This window comes from Procambarus clarkii, chromosome 24 (genome assembly GCF_040958095.1).
Source record: "Procambarus clarkii isolate CNS0578487 chromosome 24, FALCON_Pclarkii_2.0, whole genome shotgun sequence".
Classification (NCBI taxonomy): domain Eukaryota; kingdom Metazoa; phylum Arthropoda; class Malacostraca; order Decapoda; family Cambaridae; genus Procambarus; species Procambarus clarkii.
This window is the reverse complement of record NC_091173.1, coordinates 6,923,944-6,946,257: the sequence shown is the minus strand read 5'-3', so window position 1 is coordinate 6,946,257 and position 22,314 is coordinate 6,923,944. Positions and strand designations below refer to the sequence as shown.

At 47.9% G+C, this 22,314-nt stretch overlaps 1 protein-coding gene across 1 annotated transcript; it reads right to left on the bottom strand.

Annotated features, from left to right (window-relative positions):
- Positions 1–1,401: 1,401 nt before the first annotated feature.
- Positions 1,402–22,102, bottom strand: LOC123761774 (major facilitator superfamily domain-containing protein 12). The gene is made up of 13 exons (XM_045747966.2): positions 21,562–22,102; positions 18,125–18,967; positions 17,679–17,817; positions 16,015–16,130; positions 15,011–15,102; positions 10,761–10,878; positions 10,122–10,379; positions 8,064–8,156; positions 7,636–7,728; positions 5,660–5,830; positions 5,462–5,550; positions 2,811–2,953; positions 1,402–2,085 (listed from the first exon to the last, which is right to left on the bottom strand). Exons 2-13 carry the CDS (start codon positions 18,236–18,238, stop codon positions 1,976–1,978), a joined length of 1,536 nt encoding a protein of 511 aa, XP_045603922.2. The 5' UTR covers positions 18,239–18,967; positions 21,562–22,102; the 3' UTR covers positions 1,402–1,975.
- Between the last annotated feature and the right edge of the window lie 212 nt (positions 22,103–22,314).

Sequence of the window (22,314 nt, the reverse complement as noted above, 5' to 3'; positions counted from 1 at the left end):
CCTGTTTGTTGACACAGAGAATGTGAGACCATTTTTATTTCCTGTTATTGTGATAGACCTTTTGTTTCCTGTTATTGTGATAAACCTTTTGTTTCCTGTTATTGTGATAGACCTTTTGTTTCCTGTTATTGTGATAAACCTTTTGTTTCCTGTTATTGTGATAAACCTTTTGTTTCCTGTTATTGTGATAGACCTTTTGCTTCCTGTTATTGTGATAAACCTTTTGTTTCCTGTTATTGTGATAGACCTTTTGTTTCCTGTTATTGTGATAGGTTCTGAATGTTATCAGATTATAATTAGGAGAATTACAGGGTTAGTTTATGTTTTGATAAGGTAGAGTGATTACATCTTTTGTTAAATGTAGACAGTTTACACGCTTTGAATCAGGAATGGCGGGTATTTTAGTCTCTGCCTGACGCTGGCTAGTTAGATACACTATGTTGATATGGTGCCTGGTATATTATAAGGCTAGGATGTTATAGGCCAGTGAACATGTACTGAGGACCATGGGACCAGAGAAAATAAACTGAGGACCATGGGACCAGAGCAGGGACCCGTCTGTGGTCAACACCTCACTGATTGATTGATAAAGATTAAGCCACCCAAGAGGTGGCACGGGCATGAATAGCTCGTAAGTGGTGGCCCTTTTGAGCCATTACCAGTATCAAGAGATGATACTGGAGATCTGTGGAGGCGCGACTGCACCCTGCGTGACGGGAGATGTCTCCCGGACCAAATGGTGACCAAATGGAACACCTCACTTGTGACAACCACTAACCAACAGGCTGTTGGACCATCTTCAAGGGATAAAACACCAACTTGAAGTCCGTTAATGTAGAGTGTTCACCTCATCTATGTGTAGTCGCCCATTTGATCTTTCAAAGTCGAGGTTCAGTTCTCGGACCCCGACATTTTAGCCGTTGATGGAATAACCCTCGACTTTTTTTCAGGTCTTCTATTGTACCTATTCATAAAACTGTAAATGCAATCGGCATCTACAATCTTCTTGTCTAGATCATTATAATGGCTTACTGTTCTTACGACAATAAAATAATTTGACCATCTCAGTGGTACATCTGTGCCTCAAGCCTCCAAGCGCACCACCTCTAGTGTTGTTGGTAAACATTGTAAACATCTCTTTCTTCTCAACCGTGTCAATGTTATCATCTCATTTTCTCTCTTTCCCTCTCCATCTCCCTCCTGGAAATAATAGCCACTGGCTCAGACCATCAGCATCATGTACAGGTTATCAGTGTAAAGGTTTAAGTCCATTATTCATTTAGTGTTTCTTTCTATTAAATATTGACATTTATTTTGTTTAGAATATTCTTGGTGCAGTAGTTGTGGTGGCTGGGCGTGGCACTCCACGCTCAGTACAGGAGTATGAATTACACAAACATCTCTACTACAACTTTATTGATTCAAAACAATAATGCATACAGACAGGCAAACGGTCAGACCTGCAAACATACAGCCATGCACACACGCAGGTAAATATACTAATATTTTAGATACGGGAACGGAAATGCTTTATAACTACAACACTTGGTGATGGTGCTCAGGCCTTGGTGACGGTGGTAGTATGGTGCTCAGGCCTTGGTGACGGTGCTAGTACGGTGCTCAGCCCCTTGGTGACGGTGGTATGTGCTCAGGCCTTGGTGACGGTGGTAGTACGGTGCTCAGCCCCTTGGTGACGGTGGTATGTGCTCAGGCCTTGGTGACGGTGGTAGTATGGTGCTCAGCCCCTTGGTGACGGTCGTATGTGCTCAGGCCTTGGTGACGGTGGTAGTACGGTGCTCAGCCCCTTGGTGACGGTGGTATGTGCTCAGGCCTTGGTGACGGTGGTATGTGCTCAGGCCTTGGTGACGGTGGTAGTATGGTGCTCAGGCCTTGGTGACGGTGCTAGTACGGTGCTCAGACCTTGGTGACGGTGGTAGTATGTGCTCAGGCCTTGGTGACGGTGGTAGTATGGTGCTCAGGCCTTGGTGACGGTGCCATAACCAAGGTTGGTACCAGTAGAGAGCAGTAACTCACTGGAGTTAGAACTGAGGGAGCCACTGCCGGAGGTCCCCTGTTCCAGACGGGCTGCCGGACACATGTAAAAGATTAACGTGTAATTCTAGATAATTACATATATAATGGTATGCACAATGACATCGCCAGAACACACTGAACACATTCAGGTCGTGGAATGAGTTTGAACCCGTATCCTGGAGAGTCCAGGGACACGGATTCCAACCCACTCTATAGCCTCGATGTTTTCTCATATACCAGAATGTTTAATGATGCCAGAAGTAAAATCTTTGGTGGAATACGTGCTCAAGTGTAATGTTATAAGGAATTAAACCATAAACTCACCAAACTATAAATGTCAGTTCTCGTTTGATTGAGTTTTCATTCACTTCGTAACAGTTCCCACATCAGAGACCAATGTACTCAATTTCTGCACTCTAGTTAACATTATACTCATCCCAGGGAACGTGGTACTCACCATGAGAACGGGTTACTCACACTGTAAATATTATATTCATTCTAAGAACGTTATAGTCATCATGAGAACTTTATACCAGTGATACTCACACCGAGTCAAAACAACTCACCCCAGAAGAAAGGGTACTCACCCTAGACCAAACAATACTCACCTTACACCAAACAATATTCACCCCAGAAGAAAGGGTACTCACCCTAGACCAAACAATACTCACCCCAGAAGAAAGGGTACTCACCCTAGACCAAACAATACTCACCCCAGAAGAAAGGGTACTCACCCTAGGCCAAACAATACTCACCCCAGAAGAAAGGGTACTCACCCTGCACCAGCTTGCGGGTTCGTCCCAGCTGTTCTCGGCTGAGGAGGCAGATGGCGACGAAGGCCACCATGAGAGGGACGAAGATGCCCAGACTCATCACGTGACGGTAGTATGTGGCACAGTTGCCATCTATGCACTCCACCCTGCAACATTATGCCTCAATTACTTCCAAAATTGCATTCCAGGCTTCGGGAACTCAAACCGGATTTGTTATCAATAATGAAAAACCGGATTAAGGCCTTCTTGAACTTTAACTAACCAGCCTAGCTTTAAATAAACTCATCCTCCTGCAGCGACTAGAACCGTCAGACAATAAGCTCAACCAATCAGCAAACTGAACATACCATTTGATGCAATTTAGCTGTCATTCATGTCCCAGTTCATCAGCACCTCAACACCCAAGAGTCGTACCTAAGACAAATAATGAGAATCTTGCTCTTCTCCGAGCAGTCACACTTGAAGCAATTGTTTCCTCAGTCCGAAGCATAAGATGTGACAAGTTTACACTGCTAGTTCAGTCTACCCGCCAACAGTCTACCCGCCAACAGTCTACCCGCCACAGTCTACCCGCCAACAGTCTACCCGCCAACAATCTACCCGCCACAGTCTACCCGCCAACAGTCTACCCGCCAACAGTCTACCCGCCACAGTCTACCCGCCAACAGTCTACCCGCCAACAATCTACCCGCCACAGTCTACCCGCCAACAGTCTACCCGCCAACAGTCTACCCGCCAACAGTCTACCAGCCAACAGTCTACCCGTCACAGTCTACCCGCCAACAGTCTACCCGTTACAGTCTACCCGTCACCAGTCTACCCGCCAACAGTCTACCCGTTACAGTCTACCCGCCAACAGTCTACCCGTCACAGTCTACCCGCCAACAGTCTACCCGTCACAGTCTACCCGCCAACAGTCTACCCGTCACAGTTTACCTGCCACCAGTCTACCCGCAACAGTCTACCCTCCAACAGTCTACCCTCCAACATTCTACCCGCCAACATTCTACCCTCCAACAGTCTACCCGCCAACAGTCTACCCGCCAACATTCTACCCGCCAACAGTCTACCCGCCAACATTCTACCCGCCAACAGTCTACCCGCCAACATTCTACCCGCCAACAGTCTACCAGCCAACAGTCTACCCGCCAACAGTCTACCCGCCAACAATCTACCCGCCAACATTCTACCCGCCAACAGTCTACCAGCCAACATTCTACCCGCCAACAGTCTACCAGCCAACATTCTACCCGCCAACAGTCTACCAGCCAACAGTCTACCCGCCAACAGTCTACCCGCCAACAATCTACCCGCCAACAATCTACCCGGGTTGCACAGAAACAGTACTTGTACACAGGCCATCAGTGTGCCAGTAAATAACTGGCCAGCTCTACACTAACACAACACGCTGTGCTACCAGTAACTAGCTGCCACTACACCAAAACACAGCGAGAATCATTTTCTGGGATTGGACGTCTGATCTTCAAACACTTGAAAACTCCTGCAAGAGAGACACTTGGAACTTCATATGACAGCTTTCTGATCAGATTACTAATTACCTCACTGACTAACTAGCTTACTAATTACCTCACTAACTAGCTTACTAATTACCTCACTGACTAACCAGCTTACTAATTACCTCACTGACTAACTAGCTTACTAATTACCTCACTAACTAGCTTACTAATTACCTCACTGACTAACCAGCTTACTAATTACCTCACTAACTAGCTTACTAATTACCTCACTGACTAACCAGCTTACTAATTACCTCACTAACTAGCTTACTAATTACCTCACTAACTAGCTTACTAATTACCTCACTAACTAGCTTACTAATTACCTCATTGACTAACCAGCTTACTAATTACCTCACTAACTAGCTTACTAATTACCTCATTGACTAACCAGCTTACTAATTACCTCACTAACTAGCTTACTAATTACCTCACTGACTAACTAGCTTACTAATTGCCTCACTGACTAACCAGCTTACTAATTACCTCACTAACTCGCTTACTAATTACCTCACTGACTAACTAGCTTACTAATTACCTCACTGACTAACTAGCTTACTAATTGACTATTGCCTTACTGAGCAAACAGTTGCTGACCAACGGAATAGAGGACATGGGAACACGGGTACATGGGTACACGGGAACACAGGTACACAGGTACACGGGTACATGGGTACACGGGTACATGGGTACACGGGAACACAGGTACACGGGAACACAGGTACACGGGTACACGGGAACACAGGTACACGGGTACACGGGTACATGGGCACACGGGAACACAGGTACACGGGTACACGGGAACACAGGTACACGGGTACACGGGTACATGGGCACACGGGAACACAGGTACACGGGTACACGGGTACAAGGGTACGGGAAACGTGTAATGAGTAATTAAAGCGAAAGATGTGTGTCGGACAGTAGCAAAAGGTGGGAAGCAGACGGGAAATTAACAGCAGTATATATAGGAAGCAGACAGGAGGTTTACAACAAGAGACGGGAAGCAGGCGGAAGGTTTACAACAGAAGAGACGGGTGCAGGCGGAAGGTTTACAACAGAAGAGACGGGTGCAGGCGGAAGGTTTACAACAGTAGAGACGGTAAGGCAGAAGCAGGTAAGCGGGAAGTACAGCACCTGGTGAGCTCCTGGATGATGAGGACAGCGAACCCGTTGACGATCTTGTCCCCGAAGCTCATACTGCCGTAGACGAAGGCGGAGCTGTCCTGTGGTAGGGAACACACGCCACGCCTTCACCAACACCTCCTTCCTCATATGGCTCATATTACAACGATAGGGGCAAATATATTCATTAGGCAAGAGAGAGACACTCACCGTGTTCCTGCCTATGAGGTCAGCAGTGAAGGCGAGGGATATGATGACGAGGAGCGAGCCAGAGACGCCCCAGAGGACGGCCACGCTGAAGAGGCCCCAAAGAGGCATCCACGGCAGGGCAGACACGGTGCACGCCACCAGCCCGATCACGATGCCCACCACCACACTCGCCTGCACCCCGGAGACACCAGCCACGGTCAGTTAACACTCACTTAGTCGACCAAACCACTCCGTAGAAAGTGATGGGACGACGTCGTCGTCTCTTCTCGACGATGACTTGAGAATGGTCCAGGACGGACAGAAACGTCGTCGTCCCTTCACTTTCTACTGTGTGGTTTGGTCAACATATTTCAGCCACGTTATTGTGACTCCTCGTCTGCACTCGGTTAGTCCTCAGTCTAACACCTCACAGTTGATAAAACCTCGGTAGACTCACTCTCAATTAATCCACCGCTGGAGCGCTGTTAGTTATTCCTCAGCCTTACCTTACCTCCTCACACTCAGTAAATCACCAGTGACCTCACTATCAGTTAATCTTCACTGGTACACCCTAGCCAACCCATTCACACTCTACACACACACAACGGGGAGTGCGTAAAGCATCACATACACAGGCGGGGCACCAGTGGTTGGATCACATACACAGGCGGGGCACCAGTGGTTGGATCACATACACAGGCGGGGCACCAGTGGTTGGATCACACACACAGGCGGGACACCAGTGGATGGATCACATACACAGGCGGGACACCAGTGGATGGATCACACACACAGGTGGGGCACCAGTGGATGGATCACATACACAGGCGGGGCACCAGTGGTTGGATCACACACACAGGCGAGGCACCAGTGGATGGATCACACACAGAGGCGGGACACCAGTGGATGGATCACACACACAGGCGAGGCACCAGTGGATGGATCACATACACAGGCGGGGCACCAGTGGTTGGATCACACACACAGGCGGGACACCAGTGGATGGATCACACACAGAGGCGGGACACCAGTGGATGGATCACACACACAGGCGAGGCACCAGTGGATGGATCACACACAGAGGCGGGACACCAGTGGATGGATCACACACACAGGCGAGGCACCAGTGGATGGATCACACACAGAGGCGGGACACCAGTGGATGGATCACACACACAGGCGAGGCACCAGTGGATGGATCACACACACAGGCGGGACACCAGTGGATGGATCACACACACAGGCGAGGCACCAGTGGATGGATCACACACACAGGCGGGACACCAGTGGATGGATCACACACACAGGCGAGGCACCAGTGGATGGATCACACACACAGGCGGGACACCAGTGGATGGATCACACACACAGGCGGGACACCAGTGGATGGATCACACACACAGGCGGGACACCAGTGGATGGATCACACACACAGGCGGGACACCAGTGGATGGATCACACACACAGGTGGGGCACCAGTGGATGGATCACATACACAGGCGGGGCACCAGTGGTTGGATCACACACACAGGCGGGACACCAGTGGATGGATCACACACACAGGTGGGGCACCAGTGGATGGATCATATACACAGGCGGGGCACCAGTGGTTGGATCACACACACAGGCGGGACACCAGTGGATGGATCACACACACAGGTGGGGCACCAGTGGATGGATCACATACACAGGCGGGGCACCAGTGGTTGGATCACACACACAGGCGGGACACCAGTGGATGGATCACACACACAGGTGGGGCACCAGTGGTTGGATCACATACACAGGCGGGGCACCAGTGGATGGATCACACACACAGGCGGGGCACCAGTGGATGGATCACACACATACACAGGCGGGGCACCAGTGGATGGATCACATACACAGGCGGGGCACCAGTGGATGGATCACACACACAGGCGGGGCACCAGTGGATGGATCACACACATACACAGGCGGAACACACGTAGATAGATTACAAAACAGTTGCGAGTGACCTTCTTGCCGACTGCCTTCCTCAGCGCCCTCAGGAGGAAGGAGGAGCCCACACTGGAGAGGCTCATCACTAACGGGACCACAGCGATCAGCTCCTGCAACACCATGCAACACCAGGGTAATAATAATTCGATCAATCTAGTATAACTGTCTCGAACCTCAACCAGGACACTGCCGACTCTAGTATCAACACAATATTCTACTTTCGTTACATTTAATATATAAACGTTTGAGTTTCTTTTGGTTGAAAGTTCACCCTCTCTCAGATTTATAATAAGTATGTTTCCTTGGGGGTCACAACTATGATAGATTATTTCAGGCAAACTAGCGATTTGCTCTATTGGTGTGAGAGAGCGACTCACCTGGCGTCAGAGAGACTCACCTGGCGTCAGAGAGAGAGACTCACCTGGCGTCAGAGAGAGCGACTCACCTGCTTGGCGTGGATGGTCTCCTGGAGATAGATGGGCATGTAGATGTTGGACAAGTTAGCCACGAGGCGGGCACACCCGTACAGCAACGTCACCTGCAACACACTCAAACATCATCATTCAAGAATACTTTATTGCTCTGGCAATAGAGAAAGCGTCCACCAAATTTAGAGTGAGCTTTATTGATGATAACGTGACACTGAGAGGGACGTGTCATTGAGAGGGACGTGTCACTGAGAGGGACGTGTCACTGAGACGGACGTGTCACTGAGAGGAACGTGTCACTGAGAGGGACGTGACACTGAGAGGGACGTGTCACTGAGACGGACGTGTCACTGAGAGGGACGTGTCACTGAGAGGGACGTGTCACTGTGAGGGACGTGACACTGAGAGGAACGTGTCACTGAGAGGGACGTGACATTGAGAGGGACGTGACACTGAGACGGACGTGTCACTGAGAGGAACGTGTCACTGAGAGGGACGTGACACTGAGAGGGACGTGTCACTGAGACGGACGTGTCACTGAGAGGGACGTGTCACTGAGAGGGACGTGACACTGAGAGGGACGTGTCACTGAGAGGGACGTGACACTGAGAGGGACGTGACACTGAGAGGGACGTGACATTGAGAGGGACGTGACACTGAGAGGGACGTGTCACTGAGAGGGACGTGTCACTGAGAGGGACGTGCCACTGAGAGGGACGTGACACTGAGAGGGACGTGCCACTGAGAGGGACGTGACACTGAGAGGGACGTGCCACTGAGAGGGACGTGTCACTGAGAGGGACGTGACACTGAGAGGGACGTGACACTGAGAGGGACGTGCCACTGAGAGGGACGTGACACTGAGAGGGACGTGCCACTGAGAGGGCTTCATCCAGTGTGTGCCACAGAGTTGATGAAGCCCTCACAGGTGATGCTTGCAACCCGTTGTTTTATTATTTTTATAAAACTGTAATATCAATATAGGTATAGGTTAAGTGCTAATTGTAATATCTTAATATAAGAAGGTTAGGTTAGGTCATGGTTTTCTATTCAGCATTTCAGGTAAACTCAAATATTCACAATAAATTAGTATATCACATATGTACTTGTTCATAAGCAAAATATTGACTATACGCAAGTGCGAGAACAGGTTGCTACCGTCATCGTCAGTAAACTACACTTTGCTTGGTATTTCTCTACGCCAACAGAGGAACACCAAGGTGACTCTCCAAGGTCCAGAGTAGCAACACACCCCAAGGTGACTCTCGAAGGTCCACAGTAGCAACACACCCCAAGGTGACTCTCCAAGGTCCAGAGTAGCAACACACCCCAAGGTGACTCTCGAAGGTCCAGAGTAGCAACACACCCCAAGGTGACTCTCGAAGGTCCAGAGTAGCAACACACCCCAAAAATTTGTTAGTAAGAAGTAAATTTCCATACTTCTCACAATGGTGGAGTTGTGCGAAAATAACTGGTCTGGTTGGCCGTGGTCTGAAACAAGTTGAGACCCACATTGTTCTAGGTCACTGTCAACATTTGATCTTCTGTGGAACTAATGGTCTGAGAATACCTTTCTGATCTGGATGCCTGATCAGAAATCTGATTAGGCACCAATTAAATTGTGCTACATCTTTTGTATTAGAAGTATTGTGGCTCCCAAGGCCTCCCAACGTCAAGCGAATCTCTACGTTGGGAAATTTAGGAAGTTTATATTTCAAGAACCAACTCTATCATTACTCAATATCTATTTTACATCAAATGAGTTCGTTTCATGGTTTTCTTATATATACTCAAACCGCACATTGCTTGTTACCGACCACAACTGCCACACCTCCTTCAAGGAGACGTGGAAGGATGCCAAAGGAATCAGGTACTGAGAGGGAGGCCAGGTACCATAACCTCTACACAGGAATCGGCCCATACCCAGGTCCCCACCACTATCTTCAACTAATTTATTCCGGCTGCACAAATAAGATTCACTACTGGACAAGAAGGAAGAGAAAGACTGATCCGAATTACTTTGTTACCAGGTTTTAACTTCCCATTTTACGGTATATAACTTCATGTGAACTCGCCTGATAAAACTGGGGTTCTGAGAGCCAGTCCCTCCATAACATGTGAGCGCCGTCGAGCAAGGGTTCCCTTTGGGAGGCTTCGAGCACCTCTGCCGCTGGCTCGCTGGAGGATGACGTGGCCTGGAGCTCTGGACCCGTGGACAACTGTTGGTAGGACTGCGTGCGCCTCCTGGAGGTCCTGGAGCCGTCCTCGGGGGTGTAGACGTGGAAGATCACAGAGAAGACTGTTCCCACGACCATGACGGTGATGGTGATGATCTGACACAGTGGCAGATATATGTTAAGTATACCACTTTAGCCTACTCTGTTTCTCTGTTATACTCGCCATGCTACTCAGGTATACTTGTTATACTAGGTATAATCTCAATACTACTCGTGTATATTCGCCATACTAAGCTGAAATACTTATGAGACAATACTGGTACTCTCACTATACCTCTCAAGTATACACATAATACCAGTGTGTATAAACCTGTCGAACACAGCTAAGTGGCATTATAGTTAACAACAGGTTATTAACTTACTAGTTTACGACCGCCTCCACGACATCTGCTACACAACCCACACCTTATCTAAAGATATAAATATAATTGTCACATACATGACCTCTAAGAGACTGAAAGGATCTCTTTCTCTCACCTTAAAGTTGTGAGCATCCCCGGGGTCGATGAACCTGCTGGAGAGAGGGGAGTCCTCAGCGAAGGTGATCCAGGCCACCAGGTACACCAACACGTCACTACACACGTCGAAGATGTACCTGCCGGCCAAATGTGCCACCGTCAGTGTCCTGTGTCCAGTGTTTGTGTCCAACACCTGCTACCACCAGTGTCCTGGACTCTCCTTCAGTGTTTGTGTCCAACACCTGCTACCACCAGTGTCCTGGACTCTCCTTCAGTGTTTGTGTCCAACACCTGCTACCACCAGTGTCCTGGACTCTCCTTCAGTGTTTGTGTCCAACACCTGCTACCACCAGTGTCCTGGACTCTCCTTCAGTGTTTGTGTCCAACACCTGCTACCACCAGTGTCCTGGACTCTCCTTCAGTGTTTGTGTCCAACACCTGCTACCACCAGTGTCCTGGACTCTCCTTCAATGTTTGTGTCCAACACCTGCTACCACCAGTGTCCTGGACTCTCCTTCAGTGTTTGTGTCCAACACCTGCTACCACCAGTGTCCTGGACTCTCCTTCAGTGTTTGTGTCCAACACCTGCTACCACCAGTGTCCTGGACTCTCCTTCAATGTTTGTGTCCAACACCTGCTACCACCAGTGTCCTGGACTCTCCTTCAATGTTTGTGTCCAACACCTGCTACCACCAGTGTCCTGGACTCTCCTTCAATGTTTGTGTCCAACACCTGCTACCACCAGTGTCCTGGACTCTCCTTCAGTGTTTGTGTCCAACACCTGCTACCACCAGTGTCCTGGACTCTCCCAAGCATTCATGTCCACCAACCAAGAACTAGACAATGGCGTCAACAAGACCATTTGACCTTGTGTGAAAATACAATAATTTCCACCATAATGTGTGTTTATGAATGTTAAGATATATCAGTATGTATACTCTCAGATGCTGGAACATTGTTGACCACAGGAGGTAGGAAGATAACATTGCCGCTACTGTCACCTTCACACAGATAACTGTAGTGCTATCTTTGTATAACAGTCCGCTCTGGCAACAAACATTACCAATGGGGAAAACCACTGTTATGGTATCGACACCATCGTCGGAGTAGTGTGTGGCAATTTCAACACCATCTATGAGTCTGTACTCCAACTCCCCTGGTATTGGATGCTATGTGGACAACGCCATCTGTTGGTGGTGACGTGGCAGCGATCAATGGCTCTGTTTTCCTGCCTCAGTTAGAATGCGAGGTCGATGATGGTGACCTCTAGTGGGTGGTGTGTCACGATCAGCACCATCTAGGTTGTGGCTACAAGTCACAATATCAACTCCCCGGTAAATGAATGTTACCTCATGGTTTCCCCAGTGTCCTGGGGAATGTAATGTAATGACATTCTATGTCCACAGAGGCGACATATGGAGGTGTTTGTACTGAGGAAGGTAGTTTACCTTGGGCAGTCCACAAACCCTTAGTTTGGTCGTGCAAGAAGACTAGATAGCCACTGTCGATCTGAGCAGTGTGTGTTCACTGCTGATATACGCAGTGTTGGCGCAGATCGGCGTACCCAGGATTGTTTAAGTAAGGGTTGCGGACGACAGTGATGTTCCTGTTGTGAAGTGCTGCTAGCAAGCTGCTAGAGGCTTCTGCCAGGGTGTTCGCTACCCCTGTATATGGTTGTTTGAGACCCCTGTCAGCGTGTTGCTGAAGACCTCTGCCAGTCAGTAGCTGGAGAGCGAAAGGTTGGGTGTAGGCACATCGTGATACTGTACCAGTGGACTGGCCCATGTAAAAGGTGAATTCGCCAGTGTTTGCCAGTACGAGTGGACAGGGTACTGGACGGTTGAAACACGGGTTGACGAACACTGCTAACGCATTTGTCTTGCATGAAAGAGACACTGTTGTACATAAGTGTAGAACTAGGCTATTAAGTGTAGAACTAGGCTGTTTATATATTTATTTATGGTGAAGGTGAATATATTGGTGAAGGGAATCGTGTATTGTTTATCCCCCCCCCCTTTATTTATGCTTTGCACTACTACCAATCTTGAAATCCTACTACCGACTTGGGGTCGGATACTATAAAAAAGGTTATAACATCAAGAAACCAGTTATTGAGAATTTCATCGCCCCATCCTTCTTCCTCCCACATCCTTTCCAAGTTCTTTGGCCATCAAAGCTAAAGGTCCTAAGGGACCGTAACACCACTCTGGAAAGTGTAAACCGAATGTGTGACGGGTGAGGCTGAGTGACGGAGAGTGTGACGGGTGAGGCTAAGTGACGGTGAGTGTGACGGGTGAGGCTGAGGGAGGCATCGTGAGGGGTGGGGGGGCGGTGGCTGCTTCAACTCTAGACTGTACACCCCCACATATTCTCTCCTTGCTCCTCGTATCCACAGCCCAGCTCCTGTGCCAGGTAAGTCCACTACCAAATTGCCCTACTATATGGTGAACAGAGGTATCTGGTGATAAATAAAGTACTTAAACGCCTCTCCTTGCACAGGTATCGAACCCACTACCAGTCGATTGTGAGCCGACTGTACTGTAACCAATACGCTACGTGAGTGTGGGTGGGGGGGGGGGGGGTAGGAGTCGCGGCGGCTTGACCATGTAAGTACATCTAGGTGAGTAGTACTTGCCTATGAGTGACTACGGGGAAGTCAGGGCTATATAGGGCCGCTCCAAGCAACAGCCTGGTGGACCAAACTCTCACAAGTCAAGCCTGGCCTCGGGCCGGGCTTGGGGAGTAAAAGAACTCCCAGAACCCCATCAACCAGGTATCAACCAGGTATAGTTCTTTGTCCCGCCTACTGCTCTCGTTGTTCCTCTTGTGCTGCAACTTAACTCTTCTGACACTCGAATTCATTGTCGAGTCTCCACCTTAAAGTTGTGGATGGAGTAGTGGAGTTCTGAGGTAGGTGGGGTGGGGAGCGGTGGGGGTGTGGTGGGGTAGGGTATCAGGTGACCTGTGGCAGTAACGTTACCCCACCACACCCCGGCACCTCCACCTTTCCCCGCACCTCAACACAGTCACAAGGAACCCATCGGTAAGGTAACCTGCATGTGTGGCAACACCCCTCCCCCCCCCCAAACCCCTCCCCCCTAAGCTACTCGATCCCTAAACCCAATTGACTGGGTCGAGCCCAAAAGGTTGTGCCATTTAAGTATTGGGATCCCTGGGTCAATCCTGACACCAAAATATTGCGCCACGGGGGCCACGTACCCGACCCCCCATGGCGGTAGTAATGGTAGTTAGCTGCCATGCAACCACCTTCGACCGATTTCGTGGGAGGTAGCTACGGGAGTCAATCTCGTTTTGATGTGAGAAATGTGGCTGAACTTGCCCATCCTGTGACAGTACTCTACCCCGCAGCAGTCACCCTGCCAAGTTGGGCGAGCCTGGCCCAGGTGTCCGACCTCCAAGTACACACATACAGACATTTCCTTTTACAGATATAGATCTATTATTTTATTCCAACCTATACTTTACAAGGTTCTGCTGCACCTTGTCCTCTAGCTGCCCTGAACTCATTCTATTTGTATTCCTTTATGGTCACCAGATGTTAGCTTATCAGGAGAGATAGGAGGCGTCTCTATCACCTTAGTTACCCCCCATCCCTTCTACACCCCCCTCTCTCTTTTTCCCACTCCACCTCACCCCCTTCCCATCCAATCCCATCTCACTCCTCATCCCAAAGCCTCATTTACCCACTCTATACACACAGATGGCGTGTTACCCAGTCTGGGAGCGTGTTACCCAGACTGGGAGCGTGTTACCCAGACAGGTGGCGCGTTACCCAGACTGGGAGCGTGTCACACAGACAGGTGGCGCGTTACCCAGACTGGGAGCGTGTTACCCAGACTGGGAGCGTGTTACCCAGACAGGTGGCGCGTTACCCAGACTGGGAGCGTGTTACCCAGACAGGTGGCGCGTTACCCAGACTGGGAGCGTGTCACACAGACAGGTGGCGTGTCACACAGACAGGTGGGGTGTCACACAGACAGGTGGCGTGTCACACAGACAGGTGGCGTGTCACATAGACAGGTGGCGTGTCACACAGACTGGGAGCGTGTTACCCAGACAGGTGGCGCGTTACCCAGACTGGGAGCGTGTTACCCAGACAGGTGGCGCGTTACCCAGACTGGGAGCGTGTTACCCAGACAGGTGGCGTGTCACACAGACTGGGAGCGTGTCACACAGACTGGGAGCGTGTCACACAGACTGGGAGCGTGTCACACAGACAGGTGTCAAACATTACCGACTACGACTGACCTTATAATGTTGAGTTCGTCTCTCTCAGCCTCGACGTCCGTGAGGTCAGGGATGAGGGCCAGGTGAGACACCTGGGTCGCCGCCCACCCGAACTGTAAGGTGCAAGTATCAGGAGTATGAGGCCGAGTGCCAGGGCTTCGTGTGAACACATGGGTGAATATGAGGAGCAGTGTCCGGTATGAGGGGTGACCATCATCACTCGATCGTCAAGATCAGGATGATAAGCAGAGATCGTATAGAGTATTAGGATTGTGACCTCATGTCAGTATTACTTATATCAGTCAGTGTGAGTATCAGGAGGATTATCAGGCGCCCTATACCGTAGATGTTGTCAGTATGAGGAGGTCCTGTGAGCAACATCACTTGTTAAATCTTATTCACGGGGAAAAATTGAGTTAAACTGCATGTTTTAGCCGTATTTATGAGACATTATTGATATTAACAATAATTCGTTAGTGTTTTTGGGTAATGCTGAAATAACGATTCTTACTGATGATAATTTGCATTACAATTAGATAATCAAATAATTTATACAAGTATTTTTTTAATTATATAATATATCTGCAGGAAGAAAGCTTCACAAACAGTAATAAATCCAATGAGTAATATTAAGTGATAATAATAATAATAATACTTAATAATAATGTCTTCTCACAAATATAGCAACACAGGATAAAAAAAACCACACTTGTGTATTTGTAAAATTGATGTAAAGATTTAGACCAAGTCTTACACACTCAACTGAGTGTGTAAGTCTTGGTCTCAGTGTGTGATTATAAGACGAGACTTACATCTCAACGTCTAATGGCGACTTGGTGTAAATTCTTTGTATAAGTTTCACAAATATACAATTGTAGGCTTCTATCAAATAATAATAATTGATGCATTTGATTATTTGACTATACATGTAGATTTGTTCAAGATTATGGACAAAGTTGAGGTCTTTTCTTTAAGAATTATTGTTGAGTGTTAGAGTGGGTGCCGGGGTGATGAGTGTGACTCACCTGGAAGAGGCAGATCATGAACCCCAGTATGAGGATATAACCGAAGCCGAGAACAGCAAAACACAAGCCACACACGATGAAAATGAAGGGGAAGGAAAACATCACACACGCTGTACCTGTGGGGGGCAGGAGGTGGTGTAAGGCGTTAGGGAGGGGGCATGTACACTGTGGTACACTGACAGCATACACACACTGTACACTGTGGTACACACACACACGCTGTACCTGTGGGGGGCAGGAGGTGGTGCAAGGCGTTAGGGAGGGGGGGGGGCATGTACACTGTGGTACACTGACAGCATACACACACTGTACACTGTGGTACACACACACACACTGTACCTGTGGGGGGCAGGAGGTGGTGCAAGGCGTTAGGGAGGGGGGGGGGCATGTACACTGTGGTACACTGACAGCATACACACACTGTACACTGTGGTACACACACACACACACTGTACCTGTGGGGGGCAGGAGGTGGTGCAAGGCGTTAGGGAGGGGGCATGTACACTGTGGTACACTGACAGCATACACACACTGTACACTGTGGTACACACACACGCTGTACCTGGGGGGGGGGGCAGGAGGAGGTGTAAGGCGTTAGGGAGGGGGGGGGCATGTACACTGTGGTACACTGACAGCATACACATTGTACGCAGTAGTACACTTACAGCACACACTCACTGTACACTGCGGTACACTAACAGCACACACACACACACTGTACACTGCGGTAAACTAACAGCACACACACACACACTGTACACTGCGGTACACTAACAGCACACACACACACACACTGTACACTGCGGTACACTAACAGCACACACACACACACACACTGTACACTGCGGTACACTAACAGCACACACACACACACTGTACACTGCGGTACACTAACAGCACACACACACTGTACACTGCGGTACACTTACAGCATACACATTGTACGCACTGGTACACTGACAGCACACACACACACACACTGTACACTGTGTTACACTTACAGCACACACACACTGTACACTGTGTTACACTTACAGCACACGCACACACACACTGTGTTACACTTACATCACACACACACACTGTACACTGTGGTACACTGACAGCACACACACACACACACTGTACACTGTGGTACACTGACAGCATACACACAATTAATATTTCGTTATACTGCATTATTTTCGTATTCGAAATTGTAAATAATTACCATTTTGGTTCAATTTTTTTTTTATTTAAATGTGTTCATTGCTTTAAAACTTTTAAACGTGAAGGAACTTACTGTTGTAAAACTGATGTTCACAGGCGGCCATCTTATCTCTCTCCATCATGAAGAAACACATACAGATAATACAAAAATATACGGAAACTCACAGAAACATGCACAAACTCACAAAAATATACATAAATCCACGAAAATATACATAAAAACTGTCAAAAACATACATAACTCACAGAACTATACATGAATATACAAAACCTCATTACAAGATAGAAGTGACCCCCAGGACACAGACACGCCACTGAGACACAGCGGCCCGCGACAACACACACACACACACATACACACACACACACACACACACACACACACACACACACACACACACACACACACACACACACACGTCAGGTGTCCCAAGACAAGAGGCCGCAAGACCCACCGATGGCGTGCCAGGACTTCCTCCTGCCGTAGGTGCAGAAGGTGCAGCCGCGGTCGCTCTGGAGGCCGATGAGAGGCGTGGACACCGCGTCCGCCACCTGTCCCATGAGCAGCAGGAACCCGGCCAGCCCTCGGTCCAGCTGGTGGAGGCAGGGCGGTTAGTTGCGTCACGGACAGGGAACGCCATTTGTATTCATGAAAGGAAAGCACGAAGGCAGTATGACTATATAGCACTTGGAAGGATATCTAAATGGAATCAAATCAGTGGTACCTTTGGGGATCGATCGCCAACTCTGCGAGAAACAAAGCCTTCGCTCTACCAATCAGTCTGAGTGATTGGACACTTCATCAATGGAAAATATATAAATTTGGAGGGAAGATAAATACATAAATAGGGGCTTCATGTGAAGGACATATTGGAGGTAAATTAAGAGCAAGTTATCTCACCTGGAGGACATACTGGAGGTAAACGAGTAGGTATGTGAACCACATGGAGGCGCACAGGTCATTAAACACGTGACCAACTCCGTAGGCCAGCTTCACCCGACGACTGAGAGCCATCTTGCTTGTGGTGCAGTGGTACAGTGATCCCGATAATAGTGGTGGTGGTAGCGGCTGCAGGAAGTTCTGGTTGGTGGTCCAAGTGGTGGTAGTACGGGTGGTACTGGTAGGAAGGAGATACTGGGAGCTCAAAGCATCAACCAAAAAGACCGGACAAGACCCCTGGAGTAAGACTAGTGGTTCACGGCACCACCACCAGGTTTCACTGTCAACTAGTGTTGAGGGCGTCACCTTCGGGGGATGATGAGGCTGTGACTAGCGATTACCAAATAGGGGGAAGGGAGGCTTAGTTGTGGGCTAGGTGTATCGGCAGGCCACTAGAGAGGCAGTAGAGGGCCTTGGAATAGTGGTGGACTAGAAGTAGTGGCAGGCGGGGGGTGTCCTGAACAATTAATTGGGTATTGGGTAGCTGGGAAGTAGTGAGGTCAATAGTACGTGTGGGGCAGGTCCCGGGTAGTGGTGGGTGATAGAGGAATAATAGGGAGTGAAAAGTAGTGGCGGGTTGCTGGTAGTGGTAGTGATAGACTGTGGGTAGTGGCGTGATGCGGACAGTGATGACTGGTGTGTGGTGAAGGGGTGTGAGTAGTGGCCAGCAAGGGGTAGTGGAGGGCAGTAGGGCCCTTCAGGAAGGGGCAAGTGATGGGTAGTGACAACACTGGTAACTATATCATCATCCAGAGACCCGAGGCAGAACGTGAAGTGCTTCCCTCTTGAGGCTGGTCGTTGAGCCTGTTGGGAGAAGTGTAGAACAGAAGGGAAATCAGCCCATTGAAACTCATGACTTGTATCATTATAAACCTGAAAAGTCCAGGACGGACACTCCACACCTCACCACGGGCCAGGACGGACACTCCCTACCTCACCACGGGCCAGGACGGACACTCCACACCTCACCACGCGCCAGGACGGACACTCCCTACCTCACCACGGGCCAGGACGGACACTCCCTACCTCACCACGGGCCAGGACGGACACTCCCTACCTCACCACGGGCCAGGACGGACACTCCCTACCTCACCACGGGCCAGGACGGACACTCCCTACCTCACCACGGGCCAGGACGGACACTCCCTACCTCACCACGGGCCAGGACAGACACTCCCTACCTCACCACGGGCCAGGACGGACACTACCTCACCACGGGCCAGGACGGACACTCCCTACCTCACCACGGGCCAGGACGGACACTCCACACCTCACCACGGGCCAGGACGGACACTCCACACCTCACCACGGGCCAGGACGGACACTCCACACCTCACCACAAATTGTATCAACAACCAATCAATAATAATTATTATTAAGTTTGTCAGTCTTATCTGTGGTACTATATATGCACAATATAATGCTTACCCTGCAATATGAAATGAAAATATTTTGAATAAATATATCATGATTTTGAAAATATTGTGAATATATCATGATGTTGAAAATATTTTGAATATATAATGTCCAGTTTTTGTAGTGCAACCAGAGAGTATGGGGGGCGCGCAGTAACTACCCTTGATGACCGAACCACATCACATAATGGAGACGACGAGGTTTTGGTCCGTCCTGGACCATTACACGACTCCATAATGGTCCAGAGACGACCCTGAAACGTCGTCCTTTCTCCATTATGTGATGTGTGGTTTGGTCATTATGTCTTCAGTCCCGCTATTGTGACTCGTCCAACTACCGTTCACAGGATGAGTATGGGGTGCACAATACACTACCGTTCACAGGATGAGTATGGGGTGCACAATACACTACCGTTCACAGGATGAGTATGGGGTGCACAATACACTACCGCTCACAGGATGAGTATGGGGTGCACAATAAACTACCGTTCACAGGATGAGTATGGGGTGCACAATAAACTACCGCTCACAGGATGAGTATGGGGTGCACAATAAACTACCGCTCACAGGATGAGTATGGGGTGCACAATAAACTACCATTCCCAGGATGAGGGTCAGCTATATCTTTCTCTTGTTAGAATCCGTTTAGATTATAAAATGGACATAAATTCACTTGAACTTGTCCAGCTAAGAATGGCAAAATTAATCACAGAAATTAGAAACCTTCCACATAAAGAGAGAGATTGGAAATTTCTTTTACATTCTCTAATAAGGGGAAGAGTTAGGGGTGACATGATTAAAGTGTACAAGGGGGTGAAAGGGTAACAAGGGGCATATTAACAAGGTGTCAAATAAATCGGCACAAAATAGAACACGAATCATTCAGTGTAAATTAGATAAGTTTAGATTTAGGAAAGACCTGGGTAAATAGTGGTTTGAAAACAGAGCTGGTTATTTGTAGAACAAATTACCGAATAACATAATAGATAATCACGTGATTGTTTCAAGCGTAGGTTGGACAATATATATATATATTGTTATATATATATATTGTTATATATATATATATATATATATATATATATATATATATATATATATATATATATATATATATATATATATATATATATAATATAATATAAATGAGTTTGGGTGGATATAAATAGGAAGTTCCTCGTATGGGTTAATAGACCTTCAGATGCTTTACTCATTCTCATGTTCTTAATTGGTAATTAACGGCAATTGTTTACTGGCGAGGGAGGAAAGGTTAAGGAAGGTGTGCCTAGTGTGGGAAGGGAATTAGTTGACCCTGTCCACTGCCAGCTTGTCACTCATTCTCTTGCTTGTTAGTCTTCCTCTCCCGTCCCCATATTATTGTACTCTTGCTGCTACATGGGATGGGGTGCGGGAAAAGGTTGAAGGGGTGTAGACCCAACTATCCTATGCGAGAGGGACGAGGAGTATGATGCTCAAAATAAAAGATTTGATAAGTAAGTTAAACGGTAACATTTACAGGAAGGATGAATGTTATATACAGACAAACTTATCGTCGTGATATTAGGAAATACATCTTGAACGTAAGAGTATTGAGAATATGTGTTATTTAAAGGTGGGGGAAGTTAGGGGGACAGTTTCACCCAAAAAAGTTTACACTTTGTACTATTTGTTTTGTAGTAGAGTCAAATTAAATAACGCAATAACCAAAACTAACTTTCCTAGGCCAAGTATAGTACATATATGCACTAAATTAGACCTACGATTGTTTAAACCAAGGACAGGTTACATTAGATTTGTAGCTATAGTCTGCTTCACTTCATGATATGGCTTTAAGAATTTCAATTGTACAATAAAATTGGGGGTACAACAGTTCATATGTTGTCTATTACATCCATTATAGTAGTTATAGGTACTATCATTTTTGGAGGATAGATAGGGAATATGGGTTGAAATTATCTCTACAAACTTCAACTGATGGCTTACCTTTTCTTGGGCGATGATAAGAGCCGATGACAAAATTGTCTATGATGATAATTTAACGTTTATTTTTTTTGGTTTGTTACTGTAGACTGTGAATAATGTTTCTTCACAATGGTATAAGACAATTTGATCATTATTACCTAAAAGTGACAGAAAATAAATTCGTAATTTAATCTAAATTCTCTCTTTACCACACTCTGGCGCTTACACCAAACACTTGTTATGAGAGAAAGCACTTCGAGAGATCTTTGGAACATTTTCGCCAACAGAAAGGGAAAGGTTTGTTAAGTAAGCGAGCACATCACAGCAATGATCGAACACGTGTGACAAAGCCTAGCTGGGTTGTGCCTCGCTGACCGCCCGCCTCAGGTGTCCAGGTGGGGCTTCGTCAGCCACCTCTATGCTTCTCTCCAGGGAATTTAAGACACGCCTTTGAGATCAATTACCAGCTGTAGAAATGAAGATACACCTTGCCTTCCACAAACGGACTTTCTCTGTAAGTGGAGTGATCTGGAGACGAGGCTCTCGGACTGTACGTCGGAGCTGACTAGCAGAGGTCCGGCTGGCAAGACCTGGCGGCCACTCACATGACTTCCATCTCAGTTCCTTCGATACTCACGTTTCATGAGATCACATGTCGGGTTAACCACGATCTTCTCGTTCGTTTAATGAGGTATACAAGGGCGATGCCAAGCCGGTTTAGCGTGGTAAACTCGTCAGTAAGTATTTTCCAAAATGGTAATGGCTTATGACGTA